This window comes from Rana temporaria, chromosome 5 (genome assembly GCF_905171775.1).
Source record: "Rana temporaria chromosome 5, aRanTem1.1, whole genome shotgun sequence".
NCBI classification, from domain to species: domain Eukaryota; kingdom Metazoa; phylum Chordata; class Amphibia; order Anura; family Ranidae; genus Rana; species Rana temporaria.
The window spans coordinates 128,763,811-128,776,393 of record NC_053493.1 but is presented as its reverse complement, the minus strand read 5'-3'; the positions used below and the strand labels follow the sequence as shown (position 1 = coordinate 128,776,393).

The window sequence follows — 12,583 nt, the reverse complement described above, 5'->3', positions numbered from 1 at the left end:
TGTTGAGCGGGGGGGAGCGCATTAAAGTTGTTGAGCGGGGGAGTGCCTCTCACCTGTGCCAACAGCCGGGGCCACAGACTGTCATTAGCCCGGCTGTCGGCTTTCTTCCCTTCAGCAGCCACAGTCCTCCACACACCACTCCGGTTCCTCCTGCTTCCGTGCTGCCTCCTCTTGCAGTGCGGGAAAATTAACCCTTTTGCGGGACTGCGGGAAGAAGCTGTCTGTGCGGGAAAGTCCCGCAGAATCCGTGCGTGTTGGGAGGTGTGCGCAGGGCCGCCATCAGGAATTTTGGGGCCCCTTGCACAGCTTAAGGCATGGGCCCCCTGAAGTAGAGAACCTAGGGGGGGTGGGGGTGCTGCCGCCTGAAATTGAGAAGCGTGGGGGCTGCCGCAAATTGAGAAGCGGGGGGGGCCTTTACAAAAAAAAAAAGAAATAAAGAAGAAAACAAATATATATAAATATATGTAGCCATCCGGGGCCCTGGGGACCTCTGGGCCTTTTAATAAAAAGAAAAAATAAACCTCTGGGCCCTTTAATAATAAAAAAAAAACATTTATAAAAAATACATAAAAAAAAGGGAGGTTGCCAAACCCGGGGGCCCTGGGGACCTCTGGGCCCCTGGGAACCTCAGGGCCTTTTAATAAAAAATAAACAAAAATAAAAAAATAAAATAAAAAAAGGGGGGGTTGCCACATGGGGCCCTGGGGACCTCTGAGCCCTTTAATAAAAAAAAATATATATATATATATATATATATATATATATATATATATATATATATATATAAAAAAAATTATTTTTTTTTATAAAAAAATAAAAAAGGTGGGTTGCCATCCGGGGGCCCTGGAGACCCCTGGGCCCTTTAATAATAATAATAATAATAATAAAATATATATATATATATATATATATATATATATATATATATTATATATAAAAATAAATATATAAATTTTTTTTTTTTACAAAAAATAAATAAAAAAAAGGGGGGGTTGCCGTCCGGGGCCCTGGAGACCCCTGGGCCCTTTAATAATAATAATAAAAAATATATATATATTATATTATATATATATAAAAATAAAAAATATATAAAAAAAACATTTTTTTACAAAAAATAAATAAAAAAAGGGGGGTTGCCGTCCAGGGCCCTGGGGGCCTCCGGGCCCCTGGGGACCTCCGGACCCCTAAAAAAAAAAAAAAAAAAAAAAAAATTTTTTTTTTTTTTTAAAGGGGGCCCCCTATTGGGTGGGGCCCCTGGGCTTGAGCCCAGTCAAGGCCAATGGTAAGTCCGGCCCTGGTACTAACGAGTCCCCCTCAATCCACATCTTAGACAGACATTCTGACTCCGCAATAAGCTTTTCTCACCTTCTATACAATCCACATTCCTTTAGTAAACATAAGTCGGACATCTGACCTTTAGATTGTGCTAATTCACATCACATATTATCATCAATAGACTTTCACACAATACAGTGTCAATTAGCATAGCACAATGAAATATCTTATGAGCCAGACTTAATTAACACAATAGACAATAGAATGCAATCACAGCAAGCTTTATCACTACAGCCAGGTAGCTGGAGGTGATTTACATCAATTAACATCTTAATAGTATGTGTCCCCACATTGAATGAGTCACACTATTATTGACCTGTTGGGTTCAGAATTAACCACCTGTAATATTTCAAGATATCCTGGAATACATTGTGAATTATCCTTATTGTTCCATCTTATGTGATTCAAGATACAATTTCTCAGTCATCCTATGCCCCTAGTGGACATAGGATGGCCCTAGACCCAAGAGTCATTGGTGAAGCTGAACCAGGAGTACCCCGTTTCCTTCAAGAGCCTCTGGGTCCCACGGGCCATACCGTTACAAAAACCGTTTAACCAATTTTTTTTTAAAACTATAAGGCCGGAATCACACTAGTGCGTTGCGTTTTGGAGCTGCGTTCTAGTTGCGAATTTCTCTAGAGGGTGTTCTGCAGATCAACTGCGGTTTAGCTGCAGATCAGGTGCGAATTTGGAGACCTGGGAGAAGTTCCGGGTGAGAGGAGAGTGGGGGAGAATTGTATTGAACTGAATGAGAGAAATTCCTGCAGAGAACTGAACACATGTGCGAATTAGATGCGTACCCATAGAAGATAATGGGACTGAATTTGCACCTGAGCCGCACCGCAAGACATAAAAACCGCATGCGGTTTGGAGGCAATACGCAGTGCGGATGCATCGCACATATGTGAACCAGCCTCATTGAAAACAATGTATTTTGAAATGTCCTGCGAATTCGATGCGGTATAAACCGCACTCAATTCGCATAGGTGTGAACCTGGCCTGAAGGTAACAAGGCAAAAAAATGAGACTAGGATATTTGAAAGGAGCTTCTGTAACCTTCAGGTGTCATTTAAAGCAAACATTTAGCAAAAATGGCAACATTTCGCCAAAATCTCCCCAAAAAATTTAGAAAATTTGAATTCTCTATTTCACTCATGCCTAGTTACTAATGAAGTGTGTGTGCTTATCAATTTCCTAGTATATTCATTTTGCATGGATTCTTTTACACTTTGTACAATTCCTTATTGGGATGGCATAATAGAACTAAATGTGTGAAAGTATAGCTATATTCAGAATGTGAAATCTTTTATTCAGAATAATTAAACAGAAAAGCCAAAATAATAAGGATATCATTGTGTAAAAAATAGGACATCAGACCCTCAGGCCACCCTTGTGAACTCTGTTTTTGATTGTTTGGTCAGAGAATTTCACACCAGTGGCCTGCTGGAGGTAATTTTTTATGGCTCTGGCAGTGCTCATCCTGTCCCTTCTTGCACAAAGGAGCAGATACCAGTAATGGGTTAAGGACCTTCTACGGCCCTGTCCAGCTCTCCTAGAGTAACTGCCTGTCTCCTGGAATATCCTCCATGCTCTTGAGACTGTGCTGGGAGACAGTAAACCTTCTGGCAATGGCATGTATTCATGTACCATCCTGGAGTTGGACTGCCTGTGCAACCTCTATAGGGTCCAGGTATCGCCTCCTGCTACCAGTAGTGACAGTGACCCTAGCCATATGCAAAACTAGTGAAAAACAGTCAGGAAAAGATGAGTAGGGGAAAAAAATGTCAGTGGCCTCCACCTGTAAAACCATTCCTGTTTTGGAGGTCATCTCATTGTTGCCCTTCTAGTGCACATGTTTTTAATTTCATTAGCACCAAAGCAGTTGAAACTGATTAACAATCCTCTCTGCTATTTAACTGACCAAATCAATATCCCAGCAGTTTAAAGTGGTTATAAATGAATTTTTTGTTTTTTCATAATAAGCATCCTTTACCTGCAGACATTCCTCTTTTCACTTCCTCATTGTTCGTTTATGTTTAGAAGTTGCTCTATTTCTTCTCTGTTCTGTTCACTTCCTGCTTGTCTGATTTTACTGACCCCGTGAAGGGAGGCTTTACTGCGGTGGTCAGTAATGTGCTCACCCCCTCCTGGGAACTACATCTGTGTGGCAGGATACTCTCTACATGTTAGAGACTTCAAGGAGGTGTGAATTACTGGGCGTGCCGCAATTCATACTGGGAAATGTAGTTCTTACATGAACGAGCGATGCAAACCAGGAAGTGAATGAGAGAACAGAAACTAGAACGCTGGAGGTGATATAGATGAAGGAATTTAATAGGTATTTACTAGTTTTTTAACAGAATCATTACACTATTCTGTCTGTCTACCTTGCAGACATTAATTTTAGGCAAAAATAAATTTTCCTTTACAACTCCTTTAACTGACGTGATGCTAAAATCGGATTAAAAAGTGTTCCTTTAATTTTTTAGCAGTGTATATTGTGGCAAGTTGAGCTTGTGCCACTATTTAATATGGTGGTCTGGACCAGGTTTTGCAGAAAACCGGTACAGTAATGATGCAGGTATGTGCTGCATTCATGTTAGAGCCAGAGTTAGAGGTCAGTGGCCCCACCCTGCCCAGTGGATCAGTGTGTGAAGGAAGCTGTAAGGTGCACATCACACCGTACTGTCCAGTTTAGGACAGACAAAGGCCTGAGCCTGTAAGGATGTAACAGCTAGGAGCTTCAGGAGAAACAGTCAAGCTGACAAAGGTACAGTGTTTTGAGACTTAAATCTCCTCTAGAGATCTCTGATTTAAATACTACACGCCCCCTAGCCGCGGAATTTGAATTCCGCCGGGGGATTTACGATACGTCGCCGCAAGTTTTGAGGTAAGTGCTTTGTGAATTAACCACTTGCCTCAAAAACTTGCTGTGGCGGATCTTAAATCAGATAGGTTACGCGGATCTAAAGATTCGCTAACCTATGTGAATCTGGCCCTTAGGTTGTAATGCCATCTACAGGAGAAATGGACATTTGCAAACAAAAAAGTGTACATCGAGATAACTCCCACCATTCCCATCATGCTTCAGTTTTTTGCTCATGTCCTAGGAGAGTGGACATCTTCTTTCGTTAGAGAGAAGCAAACCTTTTTTACTGGGCTATTTTCTCCATTGTTATCAAGACTTTTTTTTAGGGCTGTTACCAGGGGTCAAGTCCTGGGGAAAAAAGTGTGGGAGCTCCCACCCAAGATCCACTCCCCCACCAAAAAAAAAAGAAAATGATACGCTCATATGCATAATTACTAAACCGCATGTTTTTTGTTTTTTTTCAATCCACTGTACCTTAGTAATCCTTTATGTTACTGGCCGCTTCCTGTATATGAATTCATTGGGTAGTGTGCGGGTATTCCGTCACTTCAAGTTCTTTCTAAATCCCGCGATAACTCGCGGCAGACCTCCGCAATGTCTCCTGGGAACAATGACAAAAGCTCCCAGGAGACATTGCGGTATTGAGGAAGTGACGGAATACCCGCACACTACCTGATGAATCCATATACAGGAAGCGGCCAGTAACATTAAGGATTACTAAGGTTCGCCTGTCCCTGAAAGTGACTCGAGCTGGGTATCGCTGCTTAGTGAAGGATTGGCTCGGGCGGCTCGGCTGCTCTAGTCCTGCAAAGGGAACTGCGTTCCTGCTGTGAAAAAAGTGCAGGAACTCCGTTCCCACGCGTTCCCGCAGGACTTGAGCCCTGGCTGTTACTGATTAAAATTTTTGCGTTCGATTAATTGTTTTTTTTTTTAATCGATTAATCGACTAATTTTGATTAATTAGAACGCACATACAGATCCAACTACTTTTAGCTGATCTCCTTGCAATGCAACTCTGCATTAGTCAGTGATAAATGTGGTATACACTATATACAATCACCCGACCCTAGTTAGTTTCCACAATTCATGACTTAACTTCAGTTCACACAAATACGTTTTAAATTCAAACTGTAGCACTGACAAACAAACAAACAAACATTTCATATTACCGTAAGTATGACATGTTTGTTTATTTTTTTGAAAAATAATAATTTTACAAATACTTTAAACTCTATGCTAAGATATCCTAGTTAAAAAAAGAATCCATGCAAAACAATATACAAGGAACTTGACAGGAATATGGAAAATTTTAATTTCTTCCAAAATTTTCAGCAAAAATTGGGAGAGTTCAATTCTCCTGTAGATGGCAGTATAACCCATAAATCTCAAAATTCCTTCTGCCCTGTGTCCCTTAAAGAGGTTGTACCCTCCCTGTGCAAGTTGTACTTATAGGTAAGCCTATAATAAGGCTCAGAGGCGTTGCTAGGGGGGTGTGGGGGGTGCGGTCCGCACCCGGGTGACACCCGCTAGAGGGCGTGACACCATCCCGACATTTGAGGATTTTTTTGCTGACATGTGGGGGGCACACTGGGGGGTGTCAGGCCGAGTGCCACGGTACAAGAGGAGGGGGTTGCGGGGTGACACCGCGGCACCATATATCCCCTCCTCTCACAGCCACGGGCTGTTAGCGGTGCTTGGCACACAGGCACAGCTGAGTGAAGCCGCTGCCGCCTCCCCCTCCTCTCTGTTTATGTGTACAGAGGGGGAGGGGCTGAGGGGACCTTCTGTCCATGTGCCGTGACCGTCGGCATCGCTGCGATGATCTGAGGTACTGAATGGGGAGGGGGGGTATTTGCACCTGGGGGGGTTTACTGGGGGGGTGTTTGCACCTGGGGGGGATTTCACTGAAGAGGGGGTGTTTGCACTAAGGGCGGGTTTGTACTAAGGGGGTGTTGCACTGGGGGTTGCACTGAGGGGGGGGGTTTCACTGAGGGGGGGTTTCACTAAGGGGGGGTGTCTGCACTGAGGGGTGTCTGCACTGAGGGGGTGTCTGCACTGAGGTGCAGGCGGCTGTGTAATGTAAAAGGGGTGTAGTGATGCAGGGTGCTATGAGATGTAAAGGGGTCTAGTGATGCAGGGTGCTGTGTAATGTAAAGGGGTCCAGTGATGCAGGGTACTGTGTAATTTTAAAGGGGTCCAATGATGCAGGGTGCTGTGTAATGTAAAGGGGTCCAGAGGTGCAGGGGGCTATGTGATGTAAAGGGGTCCAGAGGTTCAGGGGGCTATGTGATGTAAAGGGGTCCAGTGGTGCATGGGGCTGTGAAATATAAAGGGGTCTAGTTATGCAGGGTGCTGTGTAATGTAAAGGGGTGCAGAGAGCTGTGTAGTGTAAAAGGGTTCAGAGGTGCAAGGGGCTATGTGATGTAAAGGGATGCAGGGTGCAGTGATGCAGGGTGCTGTGTAATGTAAAAGGGGTGCAGTGATGCAGGGTGCTGTGTAATGTAAAAGGGTCCAGAGGTGCAGGGGGCTATGAGATGTAAAGGGGTCCAGTGATGCAGGGTGCTGTGTAATGTAAAGGGGTGCAGTGATGCAGGGTACTGTGTAATTTTAAAGGGGTCCAGTGATGCAGGGGGCTGTGTAATGTAAAGAGGTCCAGAGGTGAAGGGTGCTGTGTAATGTAAAGGGGTCCAGAGGTACAGGGGGATATGTGATGTAAAGGTGTCCAGTGGTGCAGGGGGCTGTGTAAGGTAAAGAGGTCCAGAGGTGCAGGGTGCTGTGTAATGTAAAGGAGTCCAGAGGTGCAGGGGGCTATGTGATGTAAAGGGGACCAGTGGTGCAGGGTGCTGTGTAATGTAAAAGGGGTCCAGAGGTGCATGGGGCTATGTGATGTAAAGGGGTCCAGTGGTGCAGGGGGCTGTGTCATGTAAAGGGGTCTAGTGATGCAGGGTGCTGTGTAATGTAAAGGGGTCTAGTGATGCGGGGTGCTGTGTAATGTAAAGGGGTCTAGTGATGCAGGGGGCTATGTAATGTAAAGGGGTCCAGAGGTGCAGGGTGCTGTGTAATGTAAAGAGGTGCAGAGGTGCAGACGGCTGTGTAATGTAAAGTGGTCCAGTGGTGCAGGAGGCTGTGTAATGTAAAGAAGTGCAGAGGTACAGGCGGCTGTGTAATGTAAAGGGGTCCAGAGGTGCAGTTGTGGAGAGGGGTACACATTAGTAACAAAGAGATATTGAAGGATGCAGAGGTATGAAGGGGGCACAGTGGGGTGTTTTTACATTTTAACGTGGGGGGGGGGGGGGTTGCCAGATATTGGATCCGCCCCGGGTGCCAAATGCTGTAGGTACGCCTCTGGCCTATAGGCTCCTGAGATGTGTATTCTGGTCCTGGAGAAAGAGAGATGGGGGGAGGGGACAAAGAAAAATGGAGAGAAAGAAGAAGGGATAGAACGAACAGGAAAGATGGGTAGGGAGAGAGAGAAAAGGGGAAGAAAGGAGAACAGAGAGCAAGCAGTAGGGTAAAAAATATTTGGAAACGGTTATTGGGGGGGGGGGGTGACACAATATTTTACCGCACCAGGTGACACCAACCCTAGTGACGCCACTGATAAGGCTTACCTATAGGTACTCTAAATATCTCCTAAATGTGCGCCATTTAGGAGATATTTATTGTTTACTGCGCTGATTATGTCATTGAAGCACGCGCTCTGAAGGAATGGCTGCCCGTGCGGTTTCTTCAGACGAGTGTACCGTGACCAGAGCTGGAGACGTGGCTCCGTAAGGAAGACGGGCAAAGATAGATGTGGCCTGCAGTGGGGATGACGTGGGCTTCATTTGCAGGTAAGTGTCACATAATGTGCTAGTGTGCAACGCATTCTAGCACATTATGCCTGTACATTGCAGGTAAGAAGGAAGGAATAAAAACCCACCAGGGTTTACTTCATCTTTAATAAAAGATTAGGACAATACTGTTAAAAAAGCTGTTCAGATTTCCAGAAGGGAACATACATGCACATCAACCACTAAAAAGCCATAATAAAGCTCAAATATTTTATGTGGTGTGATGTTAATTAAAAATATATTTCCATTTCAACCATGTTTCTTCCAGATTAGCAATTTATTACCTCAATGCTGTTTCCAAAGCGTATCAGCAAGCAAACATAGATCTTAAGAAGAAAATGCAGATGGTAAGTGCAGACATCATAAAATGTGACATATTTATTTATTTTCAACAAACAGAATGAGGACCATTTGGAAAGGCCAAAGAAGTCTGCGTTCAATGTTTTTCTCCAATTTAGTCATTAGTCAAGCAGTTGTTATTTTATGGTACATTAAACAAGGTCTGCCAAAGTCAATTATGTTTAAATATTTAGCATGTGCCTCATTTAGATGTAATAGATTTTCCCATGGAGTTAGAAAAAGGATACCTTTACTTCTTCTAGCGATAGGGCTTTAATACTGCTATCACTTTAATGGCATAGTTTACTAACTTTATTTTCCTTATAAAGCAAAGAGAAGAGGAAAAGAATAAACGCAATAATAACACCCAGGTTAATTCGATTATGAGGGACCTGGAAGAATTACTTCCTCCTAGTGCAAGGAATGCACTTAGGCTCCAGACAACTGGAACAGGTAAGAAAGCAATGAATAGTGAAACAGTGCGGCGCAAACAATATAATTACAATACTTAAATAATATAATAAAAGTCTATGAGTGTCTATAAAAAAATATATAAACAATATAAAAGTGAAAAAATCAAATAATCAAAAAGAAGTCCATCAGTGAGGAAGTGAAAGAGAAATCCAAATGAATTTCACAAAAACGGTGCAGATTCCAATCTAGTGACCAAAGAAAGATCCTCCACCAAGAAGAAACAGATGGCCTCTCACCTCAATGATTCGACCCTCAAGGAGTAACACAGCGTTGTATACAATCAGGAATCCAGATAAATGGCATTCAGCAAGTCAATGGATAGCTCCAGATGTCAATCATAAACTCAGAAAGATCGCAGCATGTGTGGACATATAGAAGAAAAAAGAGAGATCTAATGCACTCAGTAGCAACGACGGGGTGTTTATTAAAACAATAAAAACCACTCACATGGCAGAGCACTCACAACCGAGTGCAGGTACACAGGCAGAAGACGCTAGCAAGCGTATGCAGCATAGGATGGGAGCGGTGATCGTGGGTGACGTCAGCACGTGACTCCTCCCCCTTGTACGTTACGTCCCAAGGGCGGGACTTCATCAGCATCAGGTGTGGAGACAGTGGAGACGTCCCGCAAATCTAAGCTTATATAACAAGCAAGGGCATTTTTATGGCAACCACCATAGACCAATCAATCAGACAACCTGAGAGACAGCCTGCATAGTATACTAATCATCAGCCAAAGTGCAAAGGTCATAAAGGACCAGGCTCAGTGGCCACTAAATCAAGGATACAAACGCCGATCAATAACGCCACCGACCAGACATATAGATCCTCGAAAGATTAGTTATTTGATGTAAAGATAAAAAAAATATATAAACAAAATAAGGGAGACAATGTCACTAAGATACACAAAATAGCATAAATAATGTCAGTAATGTGATCACCCCTATACAAATCTGTTAAATTACAACATATATGAAAAAAAGACGTCAGCCGCGATCACCCCTTCCTAATACAAAAATACAAATGCAATAATATTAAAGGACAAAAATGGTATAGGTAATAAGAACCCCATTAAAAAGCAGAAATAATGAGATAATAATAAAAATAATAAAAATAATGGAGTCATCTGTTTGAAATAAAACAATTCAAATCAAACTCGACATTTAACCCTGCTGGCGAGGTCACCTTGGTCTCAAAAATCCAATAGGATTCACGACGTCTGAGTTGTCGAATATAGTGTCCACCTTGCCAGTGCCTTGAGACTTTTTCTATTCCCCAAAATTTCAGGCTTTTGGGATCTTGTTGATGGTGAATCCTGAAATGTTTGGAGACACTGTGAGTTTTTATGCCTCTCTTAATGTTGCTAACATGCTCACCTGCCCTTACATGCAGTGCACGAGACGTGCGCCCCACATATTGGAGGCCACATCCACATTCAAGCATGTAAACAACACCCTCTGTGGCGCATGTAATCAACTGTTTGATAGGATATTCAGTTTGTGTAACAGTGGCACAAACAGATTTCCGTTTTTTGATATTGGCTTTCGCATGCTTACAAGTCGCACAGCGACCGCAAGCGTAAAAACCGGACAACATTTTTTAAAGTTTGGGTCAAGCCACTACAGGTGGGCCCACCACTCCAGGGGCCAGACAGTCCCTAAGAGAGGGGGCCTTCCTATAAATAATTTGAGGTCGGTCAGGGAGAGCCGGGCCTAATATTCTATCACGCTTTAAGATTGGCCAATGTTTGGCCACAATTCTCTCGAATTTCTTATGTTGGATGTTGTAGTCCAACACCATTTTATAGTTGCTGGCCTTTTCATCAACCGAAGTCTGGGGCTTCTCAGCTATAATGGTTTTCCTATCAATACTCCTGACTAGTCGCCAACTCCTGCGACTGTGACAAGAAGTCAGACTCAAGAGTACAATTTCTACGGAGTCTGACAAATTGTCCTCTGGGGATGTTACACAACCATAACTTGTGATGGCAACTGGTAAGTGGAATATATCCATTCCAATCGGTTACTTTAAAATTATTTCTGGTAAATAGTTTGGATTCTCTTTTAAATATTTCTAAATCTAGAAATGTGACTTGCTCATGGGAAACTGTCCAGGTAAGAATGATATTCCTATTGTTGTCATTAAGCCTATTCATGAACTCCTGGAGAGTGGACATGTCGCCCTACCAAATCATTATCAAGTCATCGATATACCTACTATAACAAAGGAGCTGGGGTGGCATCTCATGGAAGACCACGTCCTGCTCCCAATGGGCCATAAAAAGATTGGCCACACTGGGAGCAAACCGGGCCCCCATAGCAAAGCCGCATCGTTGCAAATAAAAATCTCTATCAAACCAAAAATAATTTTTCAAAAGGCAAAAATGTAGACTCTCTAATATAAATTGTACATGATCATCATCAAGATCAGTGGCCTCCAGTGCCCAAAGGACTGAGGCAAGTGCCTCTTCGTGTACAAAGAACCCATGTCTGATGTAACCATTAGTATTTGTAGTATTTGGTGTGCAGGGAATGGAATCCAAAATCTGGATGATCTGCTTGGTGTCACGAAGATAGGCTGGTAATTTGCACACCAGAGGTTGCAGAAAAAAATCCAAATATTGGCCTAGGCGTACTGTGACTGAGTCTATGCCATTTACAATCGGACGACCAGGTGGCCATTCTGCATCTTTATGCAACTTAGGTAAGAAATATATAACCGGGGTACGGCAGTGAAAGGGGTCCAAATAGGCCACCTCCTTAGTATTAAGAACCCCCCTGCCTTTACCATCCTCTATCAGGGAATGCAATTTATTTTTAAATTTAACCATAGGATCACCAGGTAACAGAAGGTAGGTGTCGCGATCACTCAGGAGTCTACCCATCTCTTTGTGGTAGTAGGCCTTACTGAGGACCACCAAACCTCCCCCCTTATCCGCTGGGCGGATGACTATGTCATTGCGTTTTCCCAATGACAGAATCCCACGTCGGATACACTAGGAATCCCTGACTTTTTTTTAAAAGCTAGGCCCTCAAGATCATCACACACCAAATTTTTTGAAAACCTACAAATTTCTAGTGTCATTGTATTGAGGATTGAAATCAGACATATTTCTAAGATTGGAATGTTTAGAAGTGGATGTGGAGAAGTTTCTATGAATGGGAATGAAAGAAAATACTTCTTCATGTTTAAACCCCGAACATACTTCTGAACATGTGGATCTCAGATACCAATTGGAATCCAGCAGCACAAAAGAGTCAGTTCCGTCAAGGACTCTCGGAACAAGTAAAAGATGAGCTTGCCAGAGTAGAAAGTCCTGACGACCTTTGAGGCTTTTATTAAATTATGTATTCGCATTGATCAGAGACTTACTGAAAGGAGAAAGGAGAGACTGGGAATATTAGGCAGTAATGGTGGCATGCGTTTTTCTACTACTCAGTATCCTCCTAAGGGTCCAAGAGTTTTTCCTGATTCTGACACTTTTGAACCTATGCAGGTGGATGTTATTAAAAGATCTATTACTACTCAGGAGAAAGAAAGACGACGTTCAGAGAACTTATGTCTTTATTGTGGAGACTCTGGACATAATGCAGTTAATTGTACCAATAAATTTAAAAGAACAATTGCAGCAACGGATGTTACAGTATCTGAACAAATAAACTCAATTTCTCAGCCCGTCTCTCCTTTGATTCAGGAAGCAATTAAAGTTAATTCTTTATCAACTCATTTTGTC

At 42.9% G+C, this 12,583-nt stretch overlaps 1 protein-coding gene across 1 annotated transcript in view; it reads left to right on the top strand.

Moving 5' to 3' along the window:
• TMC2 (transmembrane channel like 2) overlaps nucleotides 1-12,583 on the top strand; it is a 170,149-nt gene that overhangs the window by 152,246 nt on the left and 5,320 nt on the right. The window contains exons 16-17 of the mRNA XM_040354395.1: nucleotides 8,306-8,384; nucleotides 8,706-8,829. Of these exons, the coding sequence (XP_040210329.1) occupies nucleotides 8,306-8,384; nucleotides 8,706-8,829 (203 nt within the window). The remainder of the gene's footprint in view (nucleotides 1-8,305; nucleotides 8,385-8,705; nucleotides 8,830-12,583) is intronic.